Below are 26756 nucleotides of genomic sequence, written 5' to 3'. Positions count from 1 at the left end.
TGTAATAATAATAATAATAATAATAATAATAATAATAATAATAATAAATTTATTATTTATACTCCACCCATCTGGCTGGGTTTCCCTAGCCACTCTGGGTGGCTTCCAACAAAACACTAAAATACAATAATCTATTAAACATTAAAAGCTTCCCTAAACAGGGCTGCCTTCAGGTGTCTTCTAAAGGTTTGGTAGATATTTTTCTCTTTGACATCTGATGGGAGGACGTTCCACAGGGCGGGTGCCATGACCGAGAAAGCCCTCTGCCTGGTTCCCTGTAACTTGGCTTCTCATAGCGAGGGAACTGCCAGAAGGCCCTTGGCACTGGACCTCAGTGTCCGGGCAGAACGATGGGGGTGGAGACGCTCCTTCAGGTCTACTGGACGGAGGCCGTTTAGGGCTTTAAAGGTCAGCACCAACATTTTGAATTGTGCTTGGAAACGTACTTGTGCATCTATTGTCTTTGGCTCCCAGTACAGGTCTCCCATTGCAGTTTGTTGCTTGAGTCTTCAGGGATGAACACGCTGTAAAATGCAGTGATTGCGACTGATGCAGCTGAAAGTCAAGTGAAGGTAGACAGGTCTTGAGCATGGAGGGCCGTTAGAATAGTCTTGGGTTGCCCAGGATATGGAGGGCAAAAGGAGTTAACTCCATGGACTGTGTCATTAACTATTGCCTCTAATTGGCCTGATCTGGGGTGGATTCGAACAGGATGTAATAGAGAGTGTAGGGCTGCTATTAAACCTTGGTCATTAGAGCCTTATTTACCTTGGTTACTTGCCTCTTGGGCTGCTTTATTCTCTGAAGGAGCAAACCATGAATGAAAATAGCTTCAGCGAGGGTGTGTGTGTGTGTGTGTGTGTGGCGCACTGCCACGCCACTATGTGCTGTGATCCCGCCAGGCAGCTGAGTCAAAGCAGGTCAGCGATTCTATGGGAGACCTACAATGGAGAACTGGGTATAAGCAGGTCTCCCTTTAACGCTCCTTTGAAGAGCCTCGCAGGATCAGACCAAAAGTCCATTGAGTGCAGGATCTTGTCTCTGATGTTGGCAGCAAGTGATGTAAGGCCTGATGGGAATTTTTGATTTGGGTTTTTTTCAAAACCCCCGCAAATGATGCTAAAGTTGCAAAGGGTAATTTCCATTGGAAAGTTATTCAGTGTCCTAGACAGTGAACCTATTTGGAGTTCTGTTTTGCTTATATTTAGCGAGCAAAGCTAAATGCTTAAGCTGTTGAACCTGCCTGATAACTGCATTTCCAATTGTGCCCATCCCTTGTCACTAATGAACTTGCAAAGCAGAATTTTCTGCAGAAAAACAATGCCCCTCTCCTGCCTGTTTTCCAGTTTCCCACTCCAGATCACTGAGCAACCAATTGCCTCTGGGAAGCCCACTTAGTGGGGTGTGAAGGCAATTTCTGCCCATTGTTTTGTATATTGAACTATAATGCCTTCTGAAGCAAGAAGTTCTGTTTGGCTATTGCCCACTCGCCTGTCCAGCTGCCCTGGAAAAGAGAGCTTGGTGGCAGAGCTGGTGCATTGTTATGCCAAAGGTTCCAGGTGCCAGGTTAAGCCTCTGGCATCACCAAGTCGGGTTGGGAAAGGACTCCTGGAGGGCTGCTGCCAGTCAGTGTAGGTAATGCTGAACTAGATGAGCAAATTGTCTGACATGCCCTTATATTCCTGAAAGCCACCCTTGTTGTTGCATATTGCTGCATTGTTTTGACGCTGCCTGCTAGAAACCAGGAGCTGAAAGGTACAATTAGATCTGCTTTCACTGATGCCACATAGTGACCCAGAGTTCTAATGCTTGGGTGGGTGAGGGGTTAGTAAAGGTAAAGGGACCCCTGACCATTGGGTCCAGTCGTGGCCAACTCAGGGGTTGCGGCACTCATCTCGCTTTACTAGCCGAGGGAGCCGGCGTACAGCTTCCGGGTCATGTGGCCAGCTTCTAAGCCGCTTCTGCCGAACCAGAGCAGCGCACGGAAACGCCATTTACCTACCCGCCAGAGTGGTACCTATTTATCTACTTGCACTTTGACGTGCTTTTGAACTGCTAGGTTGGCAGGAGCAGGGACCGAGCAACGGGAGCTCACCCCGTCGCGGGGATTCGAACCGCCAACCTTCTGATCAGCAAGTCCTAGGCTCTGTGGTTTAACCTACAGCGCCACCCACGTTCTAATGCTTTTAGTATCTATCCCCATTTGTTCCAATGGAATCTAAAACTGCATAAACCTCAACTCTGATCTCCCCACCTCGCCCTGATAGCTTACTTTTCTGGTGCCAAATGCTGCCTGCCCCTCCAAAGCATTTTAGCCTTTCCCTGTAGGGAGCATGTTTTGACCTCTGAGCATCTTGCTCGCTCTCCTCCTGAACGTTTATCAAGCTTTATAACACCCTTTTAGGGGTGAGAGAGACCTATGGGCTGTGTAGCTGCCGCTGAGATGAGGGACTGTCGCAATCAGGAGCTTGGGTGTCTTGTATTGCTCCAACTGCATCAGGCGTATGGCAAAAAAACCCCCGTATTTTTCGCTCTGTAAGACGCACCTTTTTCCCTCCTAAAAAGTAAGGGGAAATGTGTGTGCGTCTTAGGGGGCGAATGCAGGCTGCGCAGCAATCCCTCTTGCTGGTCTGGCTTTAGAGATAGCCGTGCAAAGCCTCTTCAACAACATTTGATTCAGAATATTTTGTTTGTTTTCCTCCTCTAAAAACTAGGTGCATCTTATAGTCGGGTTCATCTTATAGAGCGAAAAATACGGTAAATCATATCCTGAACTGTTTAGATGAGGTCCAAGGGTGGGGAAGCAGTGAATAGGCATCTGGTTTATATGTCGGAAGGTTGGTATTATCCACCTTACCTGGCAGGGGCTCACCGGTGTTATAGGCAAGGGTCTCTCCCACGAATACCTGAGATGTTGGGGGTTGACCGTGGAATGTGATGCATGCAAAGACATCCGCATTGCTACAGAGCCACAAGGCTTCCTTGTGTTCTCTGACTTGCAAGGCGAGGCCCATCTGAACTGCTTGTCAGCTGCCACCAAGCTTTTTGTTTATGTATCCTTCTGCTTGTAAAAGGGAAGAAATTTGCCTAATGCAATGGAAACCTCCAGTTCCAGGAGGGGAGGACTGTAGTTTTTTAGGCCGCAGCTTGGGAGAGGACCTCGGCCATGCGCTGCTTGCTTCTCTCCCTCTCTCTCTCTCTCTCTCTCCTCTCCAGGAAGTTCAGCCAGAGAAAATATCAACAGTTCCATTAAAAAGTCTGCCGGTTTTGCTAGAGTAGTGAAATAAACATACCTGTAGGCAGAGCAGTTTGAACCGCACAGGAAACATTAACTCGAGAGAACACACACAGAGCCCTCCTTGCTCTCCCCTGTATAATCTGCCCGCTAGAAAACATTGCTGCATGCAGATGGCAAGGAATAAATCAAAACAGCAGCCGAGGGGATTGTGCGGGATGTGGGGAGAGAGGGGATCGGCGGCTGGGGGGGTGGGGTGGGGAGGGTAGCGGCGCGGGAAGAGGAGAGACCCAGCTTGGATCGAATGCAGAAAAACTGGAGCGGCGTAGCCAACAAAAAGACTTGTGCCTCTGAACTCGAGAGGCAAAGCACGAAACTGGAGCTGTGGACACGGCGAGAGCCAAATTGAGCCACTTTGTCTCTCTCTCTCTGCTTGTTGCAAAAGTGGGGAGTGCCTGCAGTTCAGGGGCAGAGCAGATGTTGTACAAGGCAGGGGGGTGCAAGAGAGGTCAATTGCTGGCCCCTGCCGCCGAGTGAAAATATTTTGATGTGGCTGCGAAAGAGGGTTCTGCCTTGGGACTCTGGAAGAGTTGCTACCCCTCTAGAGTTTTCCGCGTGATGAGTATACACCGGAGTGAAGGAAGCTGCCGTAACCTGAGTCAGAGTCAGACCATTGGCCCATCTGGCTCAGTACTGTCTACACGGACTGGCAGCAGCACTCCATGGCTGCAGGTAGTGGTCTTGCCCACTTCTGCCAAGAGATGCCGGCTTTTGAACCCAAGGCTCATTCAGATCAGGTGTTCTGCCAATGAGCTCTTGACCCTTTCCTAAAAGGTAAAGGGACCCCTGACCATTAGGTCCAATCGTGCCCGACTCTGGGGTTGTGGCGCTCATCTCGCTTTATTGGCCGAGGGAGCCAGCGTACAGCTTCCGAGTCATGTGGCCAGCATGACTAAGCCGCTTCTGGCGAACCAGAGCAATGCACGGAAACACCGTTTACCTTCCCGCTGGAGTGGTACCTATGTATCTACCTGCACTGGCATGCTTTCAAACTGCTAGGTTGGCAGGAGCAGGGACTGAGCAATGGGAGCTCACCCCGTCGCGGGGATTCGAACCGCCGACCTTCTGATCGGCAAGTCCTAGGCTCTGTGGTTTAACCCACAGCGCCACCCACGTCCCGACCTTTTCCTAGGTGAACACTAATTGCCTCTTTATTCTGAAACCTTTGGGGTTTGGGGCCTGGGTCCAAGGAGTCATGACCTGGAACGGTGTTCCATTGGTTTGAAATAGGCCAGATCTTTGGGGCGCAGGCATTTTTTGTAAGAACACTTTGGGAAATGTGGTAGCAAAGGAGTGAGAAGAGATCTTCGTGAGTCTAGCAAAAATTAAACGATCTTGGCTGTAACCAGCGAGTCTGATAGGCTTTCAACTTTTCCCTGAACTGTGTTGACAAATGTTTCAATAGGTGCACGAGTGTTTGATCAAAGCCAGGGCTTCCCTTGATGGCCACTGCTTTCTCCTTTGACGCCTCTGGAGTCCAACACATCATGGATCACATAAATTAGGACAAATGTTGGCATGCTACATCTGATGTGCTGGTTTTGGTGAAACTGAAATTGCAACAGGAGTGCAGGAAACTGTCTTGTACAGAGGCCATTGGTCTACCTAGCTCAGGTTGCCTACACTGAATGGCAGCAGTTCTCCAAGGGGGACATTCCCAGCTGAGGAGTGCTGAAGAATTTGCCTTGAGGCAAACCTGGTATTTTGCATTAGCTGACAAGCTTTTGGAGAGAGAGAGAGAGAGAGAGAGAGAGAGAGAGAGGCTGGCTAAAGGCAAAATCTCATGACGCCTTTGATGCTGATTGGATACCTTTTTGTTTTCTGTCTTAATCCAATCTGGGAGAGCTTGGATTCCACCGACTCCCAGGTCTTCCTGGAGAGAATCCTTGACTTGAAGCTGGGTTCCCAATGGCGCTTGGATACATTTGATTTTGTCTTTAATATAGTCCACTTCTCTTGGGACAGTCTTCTTTGTTTGCAGAAGTTTGGCATGAACAATGTGGGGAGGACCATAGCTTAGCATTAGAGCATCTGCTTTGCATGCAGAAGGCGCAAGGTTCAATCCCAGACATCTCTAGGTAGGGCTAGGAATGTCCCCATCAGAAATGCTGGAGAGCTGCTGCCAGTCTGTGTAGGCAATACTGAACTAGATGGACCCAGTGGCCTGACTCAGTCTAAGGCAGCTTCTTATGTACTGCCCACTTTTATTACTGTTCACCAGTAAAGGTAAAGGGACCCCTGACCATTAGGTCCAGTCGTTGCCGACTCTGGGGTTGCGGTGCTCATCTCGCTTTAGTGGCCGAGGGAGCCGGCGTACAACTTCTGGGTCATGTGGCCAGCATGACTAAGCCGCTTCTGGCGAACCAGAGCAGTGCACGGAAACGCCGTTTACCTTCCCGCCGGAGTGGTACCTATTTATCTACTTGCACTTTGATGTGCTTTTGAACTGCTAGGTTGGCAGGAGCAGGGACCGAGCAACGGGAGCTCACCCTGTCGCGGGGATTCGAACCACCGACCTTCTGTTTTGCAAGTCCTAGGCTCTGTGGTTTAACCCACAGCGCCACCCGTGTCCCTGAACCTGTTCACCAACAATGATGCTAATAATCTACCTCTAGGAGTGTGCCATGTGCACACTCATCGACCCTGTGTCTTTATATGCAGTGCTGTTATAGCTGCCCTGTTCAAACCAGGCTCTCTTCTTCAGGAAAAACCCATCTGTTGATTCCACGCCAAACCTTTTGGGTGTAGCAGTTTTCCCTGCCTCATAACTCCACTTTCCCCTTCTGGCATGTTGTAATCTGGCAAGAACTAATTCCATTGGAACATGCCGTGTGAAACCTGGGCAGTTCCTGTGGCCGGCCTCTCCAGTTTCATTAAATAAAAAAAAATTCCAGGCCCTCCTGGGCAGGATGATTTTACCATCCTTCTCCCCCCCCCAACCCCCCCTCTCTCTGCTCTCAGGGATGGATGGAGATGAGTGAAAATTTGGCTGTCAACACAGAAATGTTTGGCAAGCAAGGCTTCTTGGTTGACTCCCATCGCTCGGCTTGAAGGCTGGTGAATGGTGACGAGAGCAGAAAGGTTCCAAGTTTCAACAGATTTAAAGGGGGACGGACCCCCAGAAACTACAAATACTGCAATTGACAGCTCCTTCAGCCACCTTCAGTGGCTGCTGATCTTATTGAACTTTGCATTGGGGGTGGGGTGGGAAGACCTCATTCCTTAAATTTGAGCTAGAGTGGGGAACCCGCATCACTCCAGATGTTGGGGACTACAACTCCCATGATCCTGTCTGTCGAGCATGTTGGCTGGGGCTGATGGGAGTTGGAGTCCATCGATCTCTGGAAGGCTACAGGCAAGTGTCAAAGACTTTCTTTTTCAAGCAGGCATTTATTCAAGCAGACATTTAAAAGGCAGTGTTTGGCTTTCTGATTTATCCCGATCTTACTGTTTTATTCTCTGTGGTTTATTTTATTTGCGCAGCTTAGAAATGCTTATGAGGAAGCGCCATATAAATGTCTCAGATAGCGTTTTTATGGTGTTGTTTGGCTCTGTTCAAAGTGCAGTTGCAAGATGAAGTCCCATTTTGGTTCCTGTGGACTTTACCTGTGTTAACATGGCTGAATATTCAAAATATTCAGAGAAATCTTTCTGCATCTCTGCTAGGGATTGATGAACCTGCCGCTGTTCAGTTTCCCAGTTGCACATTTCCCCAATATTTTAAGTTCAGTTCACCACATTTAAACATCAAGTTTGTAATTATTTAAAGAACAAAATGCCCTTCACAAAATTTGTCAGTTTTAGGGCACATTTCTTGCAATACATAGTTTTGCAAACAATTTACCCCTGAGTTTTGTATGTTGTTTTCACTATGCATTTTTATTCACAATATATGGAATTTTTGCGCTTGCTTTTTGGGTTGGAGAGCTGCATCACCATTCAGAAGAATGCAGATCTTGAAGAATAGCTACCTCCTCCTTGTAGGGACTTATGATTTCTTGTTATCTCACTTATTGGTTTGCACCTTTGGGTCTGCTGTGACTTTAGATGTCACAATGTCTACTTGATTGCATTGAAGCCACTGGTAGCTGCCAGCTTGGTGTTGGTCCAGGGTGGAAAGATGGTTCAAACATTAAAACTGAAAATTGACTGTGCCTATTGCACTTCATGGAAAAACTCACCATCTGAGTTTTGCGGGATGCTGTGAAACCCGGAGGATTATGCAGCTGTCTGGTAGACTTTCAGGGCATAGGTCAACCGTTGTTGTTGTTGTTGTTTGTTTAGTCATTTAGTTGTGTCCGACTCTTCGTGACCCCATGGACCAGAGCACGCCAGGCCCTCCTGTCTTCCATTGCCTCCCGCAGTTTGGTCAAACTCAAGCTGGTAGCTTCGAGAACACTGTCCAACCATCTCGTCCTCTGTCGTCCCCTTCTCCTTGTGCCCTCCATCTTTCCCAACATCAGGGTCTTTTCCAGGGAGTCTTCTCTTCTCATGAGGTGGCCAAAGTATTGGAGCCTCAGCTTCAGGATCTGTCCTTCCAGTGAGCACTCATGGCTGATTTCCTTCAGAATGGATGTGTTTGATCTTCTTGCAGTCCATGGGACTCTCAAGAGTCTCCTCCAGCACCAGAATTCAAAAGCATCCATTCTTCGGCAATCAGTCTTCTTTATGGTCCAGCTCTCACTTCCATACATCACTACTGGGAAAACCATAGCTTGAACTATACGGACCTTTGTTGGCAAGGTGATGTCTCTGCTTTACCATTGCCCACATCTTAATATGGTCCCTGCTGAGCATGAGTTTGTCTGGAAATGCCTCTAACTTTTACCCTGGCTGCTTGCCTTTTCCCTACGTATCTTGGGAAATGTTTTCATCCTCTGCTAGCCTTGTTATGGACATATGTCTTCCTAGCTCAATCGGTAGAGAGCATGAGACTCTTAATCTTAGGAACATGGGTTCAAGCCCCCATTGGGCAGAAGATTCTGGGGTTGCTGGGGGTTGGACTAGATGACCCTCATGGCCCCTTCCAACTCTACAATGCTGTGATTCTGTTTTACACTCCTATAGCTTCTTCACAGCTCTATTGCTTTTATGTATACTTGCTGTGCTCATGCCCTTTGGTTGCTTCATTGTTCTTCGTTATTTCCGTCTCCTTTTTCTCCGATGCCACCACATACCTGTTAAAATAAGCCATTTAAATTTTTAAGAAGAAACTTACCTGACCTCTGGTTCGGATATGTTTTTCAGGAAGCGCGAATTAGGTTTTCAGTATACTGGTCCCTCCAGTTAAGAACTTAATTCGTTCTGGAGGTCTGTTCTTAACCTGAGGTACCACTTTAGCTAATGGGGCCCCCCGTTGCTGCTGCGCCATCGCCGTGCGATTTCTGTTCTCATCCTGCAGCAAAGTTCATAACCCGAGGTACTACTTCTGGGTTAGCAGAGTCTGTAACCTGAAGCGTATGTAACCTGAAGTGTCTGTAACCCAAGGTACCACTGTGAAGTGCAAACTGAATCAAATTTCTCCCTCCCCCATAATCTCTGGACCCAGGGTACTTAGCAGGCTTTGGAAATGGGATAGGCTTTTGCTCCTGCGATCGTGGTCTCTCTCTCTCTCTCTCTCTCTCTCTCTCTCTCTCTCTCTCTCTCGTCTCATTCCATTCCAGTTCACTGTACAATACACTCTCCTTTATGGCTTGCATTTGGGTCAGTCTAAATCAGGATGGTAAGTTCTGCCTAAAGCTTGGATCTATTTTTAGGTGGGTAGGAAACCCTCATGGCACCCTGTGGGGGAGCCCTTTACATAACTAGATTGCTCCCAATTACTGCAGTTTGAACACAGCCTAATCGGATTGAAGTGCTTTGCCGCTTTTTAAAAATACTGCTGGGTTGAGGTGCAAAGGGAGGTTGGTTCAGTCACCAAAACAGTCTGTTTCTTTCCTTTCTTTTTCCCTTTGCTAAATGTTATATCTGATCAGCAAATGTGGGACCAGGAAACAGTTCTGCCTGCTCCTGTAGCATGTAGCTTGTGAATTGCGACCATTGATAGGTCTCCTGTAACGCACATAGTAAGGGACGCGGGTGGCGCTGTGGGTTAAACCACAGAGCCTAGGACTTGCCGATCAGAAGGTCGGCAGTTCGAATCCCTGCAAGGGGGTGAGCTCCCGTTGCTCGGTCCCTGCTCCTGCCAACCTAGCAGTTCGAAAGCACGTCAAAGTGCAAGTAGATAAATAGGTACCTCTCCGGTGGGAAGGTAAACGGTGTTTCCGTGTGTTGCTCTGGTTCGCCAGAAGCGGCTTAGTCCTGCTGGCCACATGACCCGGAAGCTGTACGCCGGCTCCCTCGGCCAATAAAGCGAGATGAGCACCGCAACCCCAGAGTCGGCCACGACTGGACCTAATGGTCAGGGGTCCCTTTACTGCACATAGTATTTGGTCTGGGTTCCTCTCTATTCATGTCCAGAGAGGAGGACGAGTTGTCTTACTACTGCAATTGCTTGCCAATCCTCAGGCTTCCTTATGCAAAGACAAAGATCTCGTGCCATGAATCTGCCTGCTGATCGGAACGGCATGTGCTGCCTTCGGCAGTCGGAACGGCAGGACTGCAAACCCGATCCCAAAAGTTAGAGCGTTATGTCGCTGGACTGTCCTGATCTTGGGAGGTCATGAGAACAGGCGGAGGTGAAATGGTTAACTTTTCACACCTCTGCCTTGGGTGTTGCAAATCCCCGTTTAATCAAGAGGCACGCCACCTTCAGAAAGCAAAGCCTGCCCCGGCCAGTGTTCTGGTTTCCAGCATTTCTCGACATTTGCTGAGGAGTGGTTTTAAGTTCTAGAAGGCAAAGATCCCAGTCTGCTGCAGCTTGGATGACAAATTGCTCCTCCGAAGGTGCTATTTACCTTGGGAGGAAACCCCCAGGGGTGGCTGTGTGGGGTTCCCCACCCCCGAAGCAAACTGTTTCGGTGGAGGGATTTCCCTTTGAACTGTAGCCAGTTTAACACCCACCCACCCCCAGCACCAATTCTGCCCTGCATGCTGTGGTCTCAATTGATCAGCGCCCTTTCAGTGGATGCATTTTTTAAAGTACATGTTAAAATGCTAAGACGCATTTAATGTTGTGTGTGTTTTGGCCAATTACGTGGAGTCAGCTGGAGGGTGAGTTCAGCCTGGTCTGCTTAAAGATGCACTAGATGTTGGCCTTTCAGTGGGATGCCCTCCATTGATCCGGCTGTTGGCAATGGAGTCCATGTTTGCCCTTGATCTGATGTGCAGCTGTTCCAGCATCGCAGGTGCAAACAAAGTGCTATCTCTGGCAAGCAAGGTGCAAACACTTTTCCCACCGGCCTCCCTCCCTTGGTGGTGTAAACAAAATCATGGACATGCCCAAAGTGCTCAGTGGTTTCTCTCGCTGACTTCAAAAATTTTATTATTTTTCGAACATTTATACAGTTTTCCAAAATACAACAAATTACTTCTTGTTTGTTTTTTTGAACTTCCCTCAGCGTCTCTGACAATCATCCGTATTCATAACTGTAATTACACAGTCCTCCTTTCATATTGCCATTACACTTCCCTTCTCCCACTATTTACTACTGACAATACTTCTCCTTCTTTACAGTGCCTCTTGAAATCCCGCTAGCATTATATTCACACCACATATGTTTTTCAGATAGTCTACAAACTTTCCCCAGTCTTCGATGTCTCTCTCGCTGACTTCAAGTGCCAAAGTCCTCATGCAGCGCACATCGGCCATTTTTACACAAAAAGTTATTGTGCATTGTGCTGCTTTGCTCAGTTACGCAGCTATATGTTTTAGCCAATATATATTTAAGAGCTAACACAGAAGATTGACCCAGTGGCATGTAATGCTAACAGGGAGCGAGGCTCTCATTCACCTATGGCTTATGCAAGAAATCCTGTTTACGATAACAAGTGCTGTGCCAGAATTTTACCCTATGGTTTTTGGCTGTTCTCCCTTGATAAATGAGGGAAAGGCATTGCCTTCAAAAATTCCCAAGGGGAGAGGAACTTTATCATGGGGTGGGGGTGCAGGGGTTTCATTGCACTTATGTTGTTCCATGGCAACTCAGAGCAGAGCCTTCTGTGTGGCTGCCCCTGCTTTTGTGGAACAGCATCTGTACTGATGGAAGACAGCCCCTCCCCACTATTTGTACTTTCTGGAAACAAACTGAAGGGGTTCAGGGTTCCTTCCAACTCCATGAATCTATTGGTCTCTTTGCCTTGGGTGTTTTTTCCTTGTGTTGGTTTGCAAAACCCTCCTTTTAGTTGTTTTTGCTGCATGCTTGCAAATTGCCTTGAGGCTTAAACGTGATATGTCAGTTAATGGAATGCTAAAATTAGGGTTGGTGGGATCAGGGAAGCTCGAACCCCCGTAGCCGGTGATTTATTTTTTTTAAAGCACCCTAAGAACGAGGCAGAAAAATGGAAGCTTCTTTTCACAGGGGGAAGGAAACACTGGGGAAATTGAGAGGACGGATTTCTGCACAGCGCTAATGAGAATCAAATTCTGGCAGCTTTGCAGCTAAGTTGGCTTAGTTTTTCTGAGATAAAGGAAACCAGGAGAGGGGGAGGAAGAAGTGATGATGGCAGAGGAGGCTGCATTCATGCAACACTCCCGTGGGAGCCCTTCCTAGCCAAACCACATTTTCTGTGCATCTTATTATTTCTTAATTGCCTCCATATCCCACCTTTCCTGTAAGGTGGTGTGCAACATTCTCCATCTCCCCTCAACAACCCAGTGAGAGGTAGATTAGGCAGAGAGTGAGGGACTGGCCCCAGATCACTCAGGGAGCTCCCTGGACAGCTGGGGATTTCAACCCTGGTCTCCCAGGTCCTAGTCTGACACTCTAACCACTGCACCATGCTGTTGTCCAGGAAGGAAGTGCATAGTTAGTGCAAAGTGGCTGTAGGCATGCAGTCCAGAAATCTACCAGCAAAAGGATCTCGTAAGAGCAGTGCTTTCTTTCCCTTCACAACACAGATTTGTTCTTGTGAAGTGGCCTTAACAAATTCAGACTTTTTGAACCCAGGACTGTTCATCCTGATGGGTTCTACAGGGTCTCAGTACAGAGATGTATTTTCCTGCCCCACTGTCTGAAGGTGCCGGCAGTTTGAACCAGAGAATTATTGGCATGCCAAACGCTGCTGTGGACTCTGTTTTGCCATGGAGTAAAAACGGTTCCTTTTCCTTTGTCCTGGGAAACCTCAAGGCTGGGGGCCAGGTGTGGCCCTCCACAGCTCTCTGTCTGGCCCTTGGAACTCTCCCCAAGCCACACCCCTCACTAGTCCTCCTTCTCTCCTTCCTTGACTGTTTCCCCCTGATTAGAATGTGTCTTTGAAACCCTGATGGATGCCTCTTGCTTGGCTGGATGGAGAGAGGTCTGTAAATATGTGGAGAAGCTCCTGTGCAACTGTCCAATTTGCATCCATTGCTCCACCCACTTTTGCCTCTAGCCTCACCCACCAGTGGCAGGTGGGCCCTGGAAGGTTGCCCAGAAGTGAATGCGACCCTTTCCTGCTTTATCTCATCAAGGATCATGTCTTGCAGTGGTAGCTGGCCCCATGCCCTCCAAGTCTTGATGGACTCCAATTCCCATCAGCCCCAGCCAGTGTGGCCAGTAGTCAGGGATGATGGGGGCTGTAGTCTGTCAACATCTGGGCTTCTGGAGCTCCCCCATGCATGGTGCCTTCCTTAAGTAAGCAGAACTAGCCCAAGAAACAGGATTTGAAGAAGCACCAAATGCTTCTCCTTCCCTTCTCATCTACATTCTTGGCTTCTAATTTTCCAGCTGGGGTGTTGGTGGGGGAATCCCTCCCTTTTGCCCGTCTCGTCTGTCTGCAGCTGCCTGTTTCCGACCCAGGCACATAAGCAGCAAACCTCGACTGCGCTTATTGGGGCTCCTGGCAGCCTGCAGCACGACGGCCTGTCCATCACGGAACTGTTTTAAATTTAGGAGGTGAGACCGAACCAAAGGCTGGCCGTGTTAGGGAGACAAATGGGTGGCTGATTACGAAAGTCAGCTGTGTGTGTATTGTTTGGCACTGCACAATCCACCTCTTTAACCGTTTTTGCATTAATTCAAATAATTTACCTCACAAAACTTCTTGCAAACCTACAAACGTAATCTGGTCATCACAATTACTTTTCAAATAGTCCGTAAATTTACACCAGTCTTCTGTGAATCTCTGGTCCCGCAGGTTTCGAATTCTTCCGGTTAGTTTATCCAGTTCTGCATAGTCCATCAATTTCATCCTCCATTCGCTCCAGCATCCTGCTTCCAACAGGGGAAGGTACCAGTGGTTGTAGCCACAGCTAGACTCATGTGCCATGGATTTTTCTAATCCTCGTTTGGAGCCATCCGAGTGAGTGGCCATCCTTACCTCTTGGCTACTCTCTGTGAAACCTGCGCTGGCTCACCCCACTTCCAGATTCCAGCACTCTGCTGTGGTAATGGCTCCTCATGGCATGTTATGAGAGTGACCCTGCTTAACTTCCATAGGGGCTGCCAGATCACAGGGCACATTTATATGCAGAGATTTCGATACGGCAACATGCATCTGCTCTGCTTAAATACGATTCAGAACTTGCAGAGTAGTGGGGGGGGGGAGGTATTTGTCAGGAAACTTGGAGTTCTGATACTCTTGCTAATTTGAACTTTAGATTCCCAGTTGTTGGCATCCATCTGTCTCAGGAGACAATGGAGGAGTGTGCCTTCAGGGGTGAAGTCAAACCATTGGAGAGTTACCGTGCCTGCTTTGGTTGCAGAGACCGATATGGGAGAGACATGTTTTGTTGTAGTTGGGGCAGGTTGGTTGTGCTGATGCAGATGCGCCATGGCATTTCTTCTCTCTGTTGTTGTTGTTTAGTAGTTTAGTCATGTCCGCCTCTTCATGACCCCCTGGACCAGAGCACGCCAGGCACTTGTGTCTTCCACCGCCTCCCGCAGTTTGGTCAAACTCATGCTGGTAGCTTTGAGAACACTGTCCAACCATCTCGTCCTCTGTCGTCCCCTTCTCCTTGTGCCCTCCATCTTTCCCAACATCAGGGCCTTTTCCAGGAAGTCTTCTCTTCTCCTGAGGTGGCCCAAGTATTGGAGCCTCAGTTTCAGGATCTGTCCTTCCAGTGAGCACTCAGGGCTGATTTCCTTCAGAATGGAGAGGTTTGATCTTCTTGCAGTCCATGGGACTCTCAAGAGTCTCCTCCAGCACCATAATTCAAAAGCATCCATTCTTCGGCGATCAGCCTTCTTTATGGTCCACCTCTCACTTCCATACATCACTACAGGGAAAATCATAGCTTTAACTATACGGACCTTTGTTGGCAAGGAGATGTCTCTGCTTTTTAAGATGCTGTCTAGGTTTGTCACTGCTTTTCTCCCAACAAGTAGGTGTATTTTAATTTCGTGACTGGATGTCAAGCACTAAAAAATTATCAGTTAGGGAAAAAAATGCATATCTCTAAAAACACATACAGTGGTACCTCGGGTTAAGAACTTAATTCGTTCTGGACGTTGGTTCTTAACCTGAGGTACCACTTTAGCTAATGAGGCCTCTTGCTGCCGCCGCCCGATTTCTGTTCTCATCCTGAAGCAAAGTTCTTAACCCAAGGTACTATTTCTGTGTTAGCGGAGTCTGTAACCTGAAGCGTCTGTAACCTGAAGCGTCTGTAACCCGAGGTACCACTGTACTTGAAATAGGTACCTATAGCTTTTGTGGTATTCGAGATGATACATTATAGTCAGGGGCTGGGGGAAGAAAGGAAGTGTTTTTCTTTCAGCAGGAGGAATAAGTAGATTGCTGAATCTCTAGAATCCAGCTTTTCTCCATGCTTTATCTGTAATATGGTAACAGAGGCCCCATCTGTACAACATGTTTAAAACAGTACCGTGCCACTTTAAACAGTCATGGTTAGGAGACCCCCTCACAGAGCTACAATTCCTGGAGGGGTTTAATAACCTATCCTCCTTTCCGGGGAACTCTGGAAATAGTTGCTCTGTGAGGGGAATAACATCCAGCACCCTTAAACTACAGCTCCCTCGATTCGTTGGGTGAAACCATGTCTGGTTAAAGTGGCATGGTAGTGTTTTAAGCAGATGGAGAACAAGCAGGTAAACCGGCTTTGTGGGTTAGTTCTCTCCACCACCCTCTGATCCAAGTGTTGACCCTCTTAGTTGAAAAGCTTAATATCAAATGGGAGTTAGGTTTAGGTTGACGGGTTGTTGTTGTTGTTTATAAGTTATCACCTGCCCTTCACTCCAAGGTCCCAGAGCATGTTACAACAACTCAAACACAATGTTAAAAAAAGTTTGGAACAGGTTATAATTGCAGAAATAAGGCGGGTTGTAAAAGGCCCTGGTAAAGAAGTGGGTCCTCAGCATTTGCTGAAAGCTGTATAATAAAGGGGCCAGACACACCTCTGTGGGCAGGGAGTCCTTCTGCTCAGGTCCAGCCACTGATAATGGCCTCTCCCTGGCTGCACACACCTTGAGCTTCTGAATAAACAGCGAAGGCGGCATTTGTCAGGTATGTGGGTCATTTTGGGCTTCAAACACTAATGTGACCACCTTGAATTGGGCTCAGAAACAAACTGGCAAACAGCTCAGCTGTTTTAAAATGGGGGCTATATGAGAGCTAAATGGAAACCCAGCCAGTAATCTGGAGGGCTGCATTTTGGACCAGTTGAAGTCATCTTCAAGGGCAGCCCCATGTAAAGGTAAAGGGACCCCTGACCATTAGGCCCAGTCGCGGACGACTCTGGGGTTGAGGCGCTCATCTCGCTTTACTGGCCGAGGGGACCAGCGTACAGCTTCTGCGTCATGTGGCCAGCATGACTAAGCCGCTTCTGGTGAACCAGAGCAGCGCACAGAAACGCCATTTCCCTTCCCGCCAGAGTGGTACCTATTTATCTACTTGCACTTCGTGCTTTCGAACTGCTAGGTGGGCAGGAGCAGGGACCGAGCAACGGAAGCTCACCCCGTCGCGGGGATTCGAACCGCCGACCTTCTGATTGGCGAGCCCTAGGCTCTGTGGTTTAACAATCCAATCCAATCTGGAAGTTGCTACAGCACGAGGCATACAAGGGGCTGTCGCCGGCAAACCAACTGGAGCTGGGGAAAGGCAGTTCCCGCCGAGGCCACCTGAGCCTCCGGTGACTGTGTTGAACCCATGATCGCCTGCAAGTTGCAGGCCTAGCTCCTTGCAAGGAAGATCAACCCCATTGAGAGCAGCCTGGCTCCCCACCTCCCAGATGTGGGAACGTGGGACACATAATGCCTCTGTCTTTTCAGGATTCAGATTCAGTTTGCTGGCCCACATCCAAATTGGGGGGGGGGGGAATTAACAGTATCTATGTTGCTGCAAAGAATCTTGGAGGTGGTTTGCATGGATCTAGCAAGTCATTAGTCGTGGGAGGGAAGGAATAAATCTTGGCAAGCGCAGTGCCAAAAAGCCGAAGCAGAGTGGGGCGAGGGGAGATACCTGAGATGAAGAGTAAGAAATTCCAGCCTTCTCCGCTCTGTGTACATTCCATTGATACTGCAAGTCATTTTGCAGCCTAGAGAACTCTTTCTTCTTTCTCTCCCCCCCCCCCACCGTCGCATGATCAGCCCATGGTAGGGTTGCGACGCTGGCTCCCAGCTCCCATCGTCCCCAGGCAGCATGGCCAATGGTTAGCGGTGTTGATAGTTGTAGCTCGTGTTTCTATTGGCAATATGTTCGTGTATGCAATGATGGCAGCCAGAATATTAGTGGCAAGAAACTGGAAAAATGAAGCAATGCATACAATAGCAGTGTGGCAAGCCCTAAGGATAGAATATCTACAGCTAGCAAAGATGACAGGGAGAGTAAGAGATCGATCGAAACACAATGCATATAAAGAATGGAGAATATTTAAAGAATACCTAAAAAATTATTGTAAGAATCAGAATCTCCTGGCAGAGCTAGAGTGAATCTTGTAAATAAAAGGTGGAAATGATATTATGTTTGGACGTACAAAAATGATTAAGTAAATTTGAGACTGTGCATTATAAAGGAAAGAATAGATAAAGTTAATGAAAATATTTGGTAGTCTTTTTTAGCTAATTCACAGTAATGTTTTTGTTCTTTTTTGTGAGTTTGTAAATACGATATGGCATTTACATATATGAAATGTATAGGTTTTTTTGTTTTAATTTTTCTTTTTATTTTCTTTGTTAGTTTCTTGCTTTGTGTCTGTAGTAATGTAGTTGTGTTTTTATATTTTTTAATTCAAATCAATAAAGATTTATTAAATGCGATAGTTGTAGCTCGACAATACCTGGAGGGGCACCAGGATCCCTGGCCCAGTTGCCATATCACTTCTCTGTTTAATGCTGAGAAGATGTTGGCCTGTTTCAACAAGTGGCGCATGGTCTGAAACCAAGACCACGTTCATACCTGTCAGGGGTTCAGGAGCAGAGGGACAGGAAAGGGAGGAATTAGAGACCGAGGGAGAGGGTTCGGAGGGAGAAGTCAGCGATGATAGCCATCCGAGGTCTCTAAGTCTCTCCAGTGAATCAGAGGATTCACAGAAAGGGGCTCCAGTGGTCAGAGCCGGGGGGTTGCCAGAGGGAACACCCCAGGAAGGAGGGGCCAGAGGGGACTCAGAGAGCAGCAGCTGGAAATCGGGACCAGCTTCTCCACCGGAGAGCAGTAAGGGGGAGGAGTCCCAAACATCGGCAGCAGGCAGCATTCCGTCAGCGGAAGGACAGGAGTCAGGGTTAGCCACGCCTGCATCAGAGAGCGAGGTAACGGTCAAAAGGAAGGTCAGGGGCAGCGCGCGCGCGCCAAGTTCAAATGTACAAGAGGGGGGCGCAATGGGCAGTCCGGAGAGAGAGCCGGGTCCCAAAGCCCGCCGGAGAGAAGGGGAGGAGTCCGAAGGGTCCGCTTCCGAGGCATCCAGGAAGGAAGGCACCCAGGGGGGTAGTAGGACCCAGAGGAGGAAGGAGAAACGTAGAAGGTGGAGTAAGGTTGAGTCTTAAGCTGGTGTACAGGGGGCGGAGACTCAGACGAGGCTTCGCTGGTCTAGGGTCTAGACGTAGAGACGCACGCTAGTGCTTGAAAATGGAAACTAAATGTCAATAAAGACTTCTGTACAGTTCTACTGGCTAGCGTTGGTCTTCTGTGAGCTGAGACCTGGAGGCAGTCTCTGACAATACCATACATTTAAAGCACTGTCATACCAGTCATGGCTTCTCCCAAATATTCTGGGAGTTGCTGTTTAAGGGATCTGTTTGGAGACCTCCCCCGGTCACCTCCCAGAGCTACAATTCCCAGAGTTCCCTAGAAGAAGAAGAGGAGGAGTTTGGATTTGATATCCTGCCTTTCACTCACTTTAAGGAGTCTCCAAGTGGCTAACATTCTCCTTTCCCTTCCTCCCCCACAACAAACACTCTGTGAGGTGAGTGGGGCTGAGAGACTTCAGAGAAGTGTGACTGGCCCAAGGTCACCCAGCAGCTGCATGTGGAGGAGCGGAGACGCGAACCCGGTTCCCCAGATTACGAGACTACCGCTCTTAACCACTACACCACACTGGCTCAATCTTCTAGGACGATTGATGGTTAAATCACTCTGGGAATTGTAGCTCTGGGCAGGGGAACGGGGCTCACCTAACTCACAGCACCCTTAACAAACTTCAGCTCCCAGGATACTTCAGGGGAAACAAAGACTGTTTAAAGTGGTACCATAGTGCTTTAGATGTGTGGTGTGAATGTGGGCCAAGTTATTCTTCTCTGGATTTTCTTAAAGCTTACTCTTTAGGAAGTGGGAGGTTTGGGACAGGAATGCAATATTTCCTCAGCATCTCATCAGGCCTGTCAGCCCACTGGCTGTTAAATGGGTGTTTTTGCTCTTTGATGTTGTGGGGTGGGACTTGGCACATCAAAACTCGTGTGTAATTGGGGAAGCATTCTTTTGATATCTGCAAGTGAGGGGGGTGGGGGGGTGGAATCGTCCTGTATCTTGAGTCCCCATCCTAAACCCAAAATACTTGAGAGCAAACTCTGAATTTCATGTCCCAGCACAAAGGAGGTGGAAGAGGCAGACCTTGAGCATCTCTGAGATCCATGACTGCTGCTTCCTGGCACAGTGAGGAACAGCTTTTGTAAGGGGGCTGTGGCAGGCCTGGTCCTCCTGAGAACATGGAGAGAGCCCTGCCAATCTAGTCCATCACCCAGTTCTCATGGTGGCCAAACAAGATACCTATGTGAAACTTGCAAGCGGGACCTGAGTGCAACAGCACTCTCTCCTCTTGTGATTCCTGGCCTACTGAGGCATACTGATTATTGTAACACACAGTACGTGGGGCTGCCCTTGAGACTGACCCAGAAACTCCAGCGGGTGCAGAATGCCGCGGCGAGACTCCTTATGGGGTCCTCGCTGTGGGATCACATTCATCCAGTGCTATAGCAGCTGCACTGGCTCCCAGTGGAGTACAGGATCAGGTTTAAGGTGCTGGTTTAAACCTTTAAAGCCCTATACGGCCTGGGACCCTCGTACCTACGGGACCACCTCTCCTGGTATGTCCCACGGAGGAACTTACGGTCTTCAAATAAAAACATCCTGAAGGTCCCAGGCCACAGGGAGGTTAGGCTAGCCTCAACCAGAGCCAGGGCTTTTTTGGCCATGGCCCCGATCTGGTGGAACACTCTGTCACAAGAGACTAGGGCCCTGCGGGACTTGACATCTTTCCGCAGGGTCTGCAAGACAGAGCTGTTCCACTAGGCCTTTGGCCGAGGGACAGTCTGACCTCCTCCTTTGGTATTCCTCATAGAACTCTAGCCCATGGTTGCCATGAATTTGATTCTGAATTAATTTTAGAATGAATTGATTTTAGAATGCTGTTACTTTTATTGTTAGCCGCTCTGAGCCCAGCTTCAGCTGAGGAGGGCAGGATATAAAATTTATTATTATTATTATTATTATTATTATTATTATTATTATTATTATTATTATTATTATGCAGCCTCTGAAAATGGAGGTAGAAGATAGCCATTGTGCCTATGAGCTATTGCTAGTCTTATTCTCTTTCCCCCTCCCAACCTTTCAGGTCCCCACTGCTGTTGGGCAAAGGCTGTAGCTCACGGGTAGAGCACCCGCTTTTTGCATGCAGTAGTTCTGAGGTTAAGCCCTGGCAATTCCTGGTGAACTGCTGCCAGTCCGTGTAGACATTGCAGAGCTTGATGGGCCCAGTGGTCTAAGGCAGCCTCCTATATTTCTGTTGGCAAATGATGCTTCTTGCCTGGCCTCTCCCTCTAGGCATGAGGACTTGAGCCTTCCTATCTTCAGTGATTTATCAAGTAAGCTTTCAGCAGCTCTGAGTGACAACAGATCTTGTTGCTCTCCCAGGAGTACATGGCCAAAGCCAGGAGGCATCGCACACAGGATTCGTCTTTGGATAAAAAGTCCCTCGCTGTAGCTGGGTCTTCTCTCTCCAGTTTGTTGGCAGGGCTGGAATGCAAATCGGTTGGATTGCTGCAACCAAGAATCTCTTTGTGATTAAAAAAAGATGCCCCTAGTGACAAATTTGGTTCCTCCTCTTAAATAGGTGCATGCCACAATTGTTGAATTCCATCACTCCAGCTTATGCCAGCATGGTGCCTTCCAGGTTTTTTGGACTATAATTCCTATCGGTCCTCTCCAGCGCGGCGAAGGCTGCCTTAATTCTGCAGTACTCCAAGACTGTAGTTGGATGATGCTCCTAATCTTGCAGTAACTGTTTTCATAGAATCATAGAGTTGGAAGAGACCACAAGGGCCATCGAGTCCAACCCCCTGCCAAGCAGGAAACACCATCAGAGCACTCCTGACATAGGGTTGTCAAGCCTCTGCTTAAAGACCTCCAAAGAAGGAGACTCCACCACACTCCTTGGCAGCAAATTCCACTGTCGAACAGCTCTTACTGTCAGGAAGTTCTTTCTAATGTTTAGGTGGAATCTTCTTTCTTGTAGTTTGGATCCATTGCTCCGTGTCCGCTTCTCTGGAGCAGCAGAAAACAACCTTTCTCCCTCCTCTAGATGACATCCTTTTATATATTTGAACATGGCTATCATAACCTCCTCTTCTCCAGGCTAAACATTCCCAGCTCCCTTAGCCATTCCTCATAAGGCATCGTTTCCAGGCCTTTGACCACTTTGGTTGCCCTCCTCTGGACACGTTCCAGTTTGTCAGTATCCTTCTTGAACTGTGGTGCCCAGAACTGGACACAGTACTCCAGGTGAGGTCTGACCAGAGCAGAATACAGTGGCACTATTACTTCCCTTGATCTAGATGCTATACTCCTATTGATGCAGCCCAGAATTGCATTGGCTTTTTTAGCTGCCGCGTCACACTGTTGGCTCATGTCAAGTTTGTGGTCAACCAAGACTCCTAGATCCTTTTCGCATGTACTGCTCTCAAGCCAGGTGTCACCCATCTTGTATTTGTGCCTCTCATTTTTTTTGCCCAAGTGCAATACTTTACATTTCTCCCTGTTAAAGTTCATCTTGTTTGTTTTGGCCCAGTTCTCTAATCTGTCAATGTCATTTTGAAGTGTGATCCTGTCCTCTGGGGTGTTAGCCACCCCTCCCAGTTTGGTGTCATCTGCAAATTTGATCAGGATGCCCTTGCTGGTCTATAATGTCCCCTTGAACTCTGATATTGCCTCTTGCTTCCTAGATCTACAGGCACATTTAAGTAAATTAACACTTGTTGCTCCTCCCAGTTTTGCTTCTGGCCCCTCCCACACCTGGCATGTGGCCCTTGGAACATTGCCTGGAAGGGAAGGTGGCCCCGGGGCTGGGAAAGGTTTCCCGACCCTTTGATAGAGCAGCTCTTGTCCTGATGAATCCCTCTGACCTCTGTCTGGCTGAATCCCCTTGAACACCAAAGCAAGCTGCGTGTCGGACGCACGTTCAGGACACACTGCCGCTCTCGGCATTCCAGCGGGGGACTCCGATGAGCTTGTGCCAAAGCTGGAGGGCTCAGCTGGGTCTCTTTTGACACAGTGGCCGGACATGACCCCCCCCCCCACTTTCCCCCATCCTTTTCATAAATTGCATGAAAGAGTTTTAAGGGATTATATGGGTGCCATGCAGAGGCTGCTCCCAGCTAATGTCCTAAGCCCTGGGCATGGATCTGGTTTGTAATTCCTGTCCTTGTGAACTCTTTCTAAAAAGGGAAAGTACCTGGCCCACAAAATATCAAAATTCTATAGCAAAAACAAAAAACAAATGAACAAAAACAAATTATGGGACGCGGGTGGTGCTGTGGGTTAAACCACAGAGCCTAGGACTTGCCGATCAGAAGGTTGGCGGTTCGAATCCCCGCCACGGGGTGAGCTCCCGTTGCTCGGTCCCTGCTCCTGCCAACATAGCAGTTCAAAAGCACGCCAAAGTGTAAGTACCTTCCGGCGGGAAGGTAAACGGCATTTCCATGTGCTGCTCTGGTTCTCCAGAAGTGGCTTAGTCATGCTGGCCACATGACCCGGAAGCTGTACGCCGGCTCCCTCAGCCAGTAAAGTGAGATGAGCGCCGCAACCCCAGAGTCAGCCACGACTGGACCTAACGGTCAGGGGTCCTTTACCTTATAGCAAAAACGTACTGCTTACGTATACAAAACCTTTGTCCACAGCAACCATGGAGAGTGTTTCCCTCTCAGTCTCTCTTTTGAAGGGGGAATAATCTTTGATTTTGATGTTTCAGATGGTGGCTCAGCTGTGTTGAAGAGTTATTGGGGTTGTTTGAACCCTTTCAAGCACCACAGGATAGCTGGCATAGAACTACTTGCAATAAATTAGCCCAGAGATCAAAGAGGCGCAGATTAACCTAACACAGGAAAACCTTTCCTATGTGGAAAGGTTGCAATGCTTTGGGGGTTTGGAGAACTGACTACTAACAGGGAGGTGGACATAATAAAGGTAAAGGGACCCCTGACCATTAGGTCCAGTCTTGGCCGACTCTGGGGTTGCGGCGGTCATCTCGCTTTACTAGCCGAGGGAGCCGGTGTACAGCTTCCGGGCCATGTGGCCAGCATGACTAAGCCGCCTCTGGCGAACCAGAGCAGTGCACAGAAACGCCGTTTACCTTTCTGCCGGAGTGGTACCTATTTATCTACTTGCACTTTGACGTGCTTTCGAACTGCTAGGTTGGCAGGAGCAGGGACCGAGCAACGGGAGCTCACCCCGTCGCTGGTATTCGAACCGCCGACCTTCTGATCGGCAAGTCCTAGGTTCTGTGGTTTAACCCACAGCGCCACCTGCATCCCTACAGCTCCACCCGCATATTAAAATTCTGCATGAACAGGAGAAAGTGGATATTCTCCAGTGGTGCCACTCATTGAAGTGGAATGTTGGAGGATTCCGGACACTGCTTCTTCATGCTGCACAGAGTTAAACTATGGAGCTCCCTTCCACAGGGGGCTGTCACCGACTTTGGATAGCTTTCGAAGAGGATTAGACAGATCTCTGGAGGAGAAAGCTCTAGATGGCTACTAGCCACAACGGCTATGTTCTGTCTCTGTTGTCAGAGACATTCCGCTTCTGAATACGAGTTGCTTGAAACCCTGGGAGGGGAGAAGGCTCCTGTGCTTGGGCCACAGCTGTCAACGTTTCCCTTTTTTTAAAGGGAAATTCCCTTATTCTGAATAGGATTCCTCGCAAGAAAAGGGAAAAGTTGACAGCTATGGCTTGGGCCCAGCTTCCCACTGGGGTATCTGGTCGGCCACTGTGAAAACAGGATGCGGGGCTAGACAGGTCTTTGGCAGGATCCACCCACCTCCTTTGTAGACATGCTGGATCACAGCCTCTTTATGGAACCAAAGACCTCGCTTGAGGACCAGAATCCGGCATGACTTCAGGATTCTTGCTCAACAGCCTTAGTTCCCAGCAGTTTTAGCCAATCCCTAATTCTGGCACCAGAAGTGACTCTCTCTGTGTGTGTTTCCTCTTTTTAGCGCTGGGGAAAAGTACCCAAACTACTTTACGGCAGCTTTTCCTGACTCTCCAGCTTCCACCCTCCCTGACACCTGGTTAGAGGAGAGCCTGAGCCAGGACCTCGGGTGATTGGCCAGCAATCCTGGTCGCAGTGCCAACAGATGTTTCTGCTGCCTGTGTTCACCTCTTTCCCCCACCCCCCACAGCCGGTGCCAGCCTGGTCCCCATCCAGCATGTTGTCACCCGGCACTGGGAACACTGTCCTGGCTACACTTCGCTGCACGTTTTTGTGAGAGAACAGCCGGGCCATGTGTTGCGAAGCAGCTCTGGGAGAAGGAACAGGGAGGGACCCATGTTCCTGGTGGGTTGGTTTGTTTGTTTTCGAAGGCTTCCTTCCCAAAAATTAGTTGGGCCCTTAAGCCGTGTCAGGATCTGGGTGGGCTGCAGGTACTGGGATATTGGGGAGGGGAGTTAGCGGGCTGCTCTCCAGAAAGGACTGCTCTGTGGCTGGAATAGATGGTTGAAATATGGTTGCTTTTTTGCGTATGTGAAATATATACAGAGTCGAGAGTGGATTTCATGCTCTTTATTCAGCTCATAGTGGTGAGGAGGAATGAAAGTTCCCCCAAAGTATCTGCTTTATATACATTAGTTACACAATGGGCTGCACGTGATTGGCTAATTCCAGGATTCTCCTGTAGGCCAATCAGGTTGTGGATTCACTTCTATCTGGAGCTGGATTGGGTGGCTCCTGCGGAACAGTCATACTGCTGCATTGTTCTAGGAACAATCAGACTGCTGCATTCTGAATCCTATTGTTCTAGGACCAATCAGACTGCTGCGTTTGCTTGTGGCCGTGTTGTATCTGAGCCTCAAGATCACTGACGTCGGTCACCTTGTTCTCCTCTCCAAAGGTTGACTGGGAATGAACCCCTGACCATCCTCCCTCTGACTTCAGAAATGGAGGAAGCTGCCGTCAAGGCCCATTGCACATCAAAGTGCAAGTAGATAAATAGGTACCACTCTGGCGGGAAGTTAAACAGTGTTTCCGTGTGCTGCTCTGGTTCGCCAGAAGCGGCTTAGTCCTGCTGGCCACATGACCCGGAAGCTGTATGCTGGCTCCCTCGGCCAGTAAAGTGAGATGAGCTCTGCAACCCCAGAGTCAGCCATGACTGGGCCTAATGGTCAGGGGTCCCTTTACCTTTTTAAAAGATGCTTAGTCCTCATTGGGTTTTTAAAAACCCATTTTTCCAAGGGTTTGGCTCATTTATACTCAAACCCCTGGGTTTACACAAGCCTGCTGCTGCCTTCCTCTTTATGCATGGATGGTGCTGTTAAGGCTATTTAAGGAATGGCACACACACCTTGGACATTGGAAATAATGGGAGTGATATTGCACACCCGTTGGCATTCACGGATATGGCATACATGATGGCAGGTCGTTGCTTGTGGCCGTGTTGTGTCTGAGCCTCAAGATCACTGACGTGGGTCGCCTTCTTCTCCTCTCCAAAGGTTGACTGGGAATGAACCCCTGACCATCCTCCCTCTGACTTCAGAAATGGAGGAAGCTGCCGTCAAGGCCCATTACAAAGTCTGTGACCGCCTGAAACTGGAGAAGAAGCAGCGGAGGATGTGCCGGCGAGATCCCGGTGTGGCCGAGACTCTGATGGAGGCCATCAGCATGAGCGCCCTTGAGTGCCAGTACCAGTTCCGCTTTGAGCGGTGGAACTGCACCCTTGAGGGGCGCTATCGGGCCAGCCTTCTGAAGAGAGGTGAGCAGTTGGAGGAGGGAGGCAGTGGAACGGGAGTGGGGGAGCTTCTGGACTGAGAACTAGATGTGGCCCTCCAGGTGTCTCTGTCTGGTTCTCAGGGCTCTCACAGCTTGGGGGTTGGTGGTGGGATGACAATGAGTGGTCAGAGGGAGAAGAGGGAACAGACTTGGAGGAGGAGGTATCAGAAGCTGCAGAGGCAACAGGGCTTAGTGAGCTGGGAGAGTCTGTGATAGAGAGAAGTCCAGAATCAGAGGCTGAAGCTGAAGCAGGAGAGAAGGTGGCCAAGAGGCAGAGATGAGTCCGACTGGTGTCTCCCTCTCCTGCTGCAACAAGCTCCCCTCTCCCTTAATCTCCGAGTGGATTAAAGGGTTGAGGAGACATCACCTGACTCACCATGTTGAGGAACATTGGGAGAAGCTACTCTAAGCAAAAGCTGGTTCCTGTTGCGGCATGGAGAATACTCTCTTTTCATGATTCTGGCTTTGTCTTCCATTTAGAGGGGGACAGAAGCTAGACAGTGCATAAACGTCTCACCTTCATTTATTAGAAAACCTACGTTAGTCAGCCTTTTCTAGCTATGGAATTTCATTTTCAGCAAACACTGTCCTAATGCTTCCGTATGCACTCTGTGGGCCACAAGGATTATAATAATAATAATTTATTACTTATACCCCGCCCATGTGGCCGGGCCTTCCCAACCACTATGGGCGGCTCCCAACAGAATATTTAAAATGCTATCAAACATTAAA

The 26756-nt window shown here is 48.7% G+C and overlaps 1 protein-coding gene across 1 annotated transcript in view; it reads left to right on the top strand.

Moving 5' to 3' along the window:
- The window catches only part of WNT9A (Wnt family member 9A), a 59433-nt gene that overhangs the window by 16573 nt on the left and 16104 nt on the right, over positions 1-26756 (top strand). Inside the window, exon 2 of the mRNA XM_028750730.2 lies at positions 25748-26007. Within this exon, the coding sequence (XP_028606563.1) occupies positions 25748-26007 (260 nt within the window). The remainder of the gene's footprint in view (positions 1-25747; positions 26008-26756) is intronic.

The sequence above is a fragment of the Podarcis muralis genome, chromosome 12 (genome assembly GCF_964188315.1).
Source record: "Podarcis muralis chromosome 12, rPodMur119.hap1.1, whole genome shotgun sequence".
Taxonomy (NCBI): domain Eukaryota; kingdom Metazoa; phylum Chordata; class Lepidosauria; order Squamata; family Lacertidae; genus Podarcis; species Podarcis muralis.
This window is presented reverse-complemented; position numbering and strand designations above follow the sequence as displayed.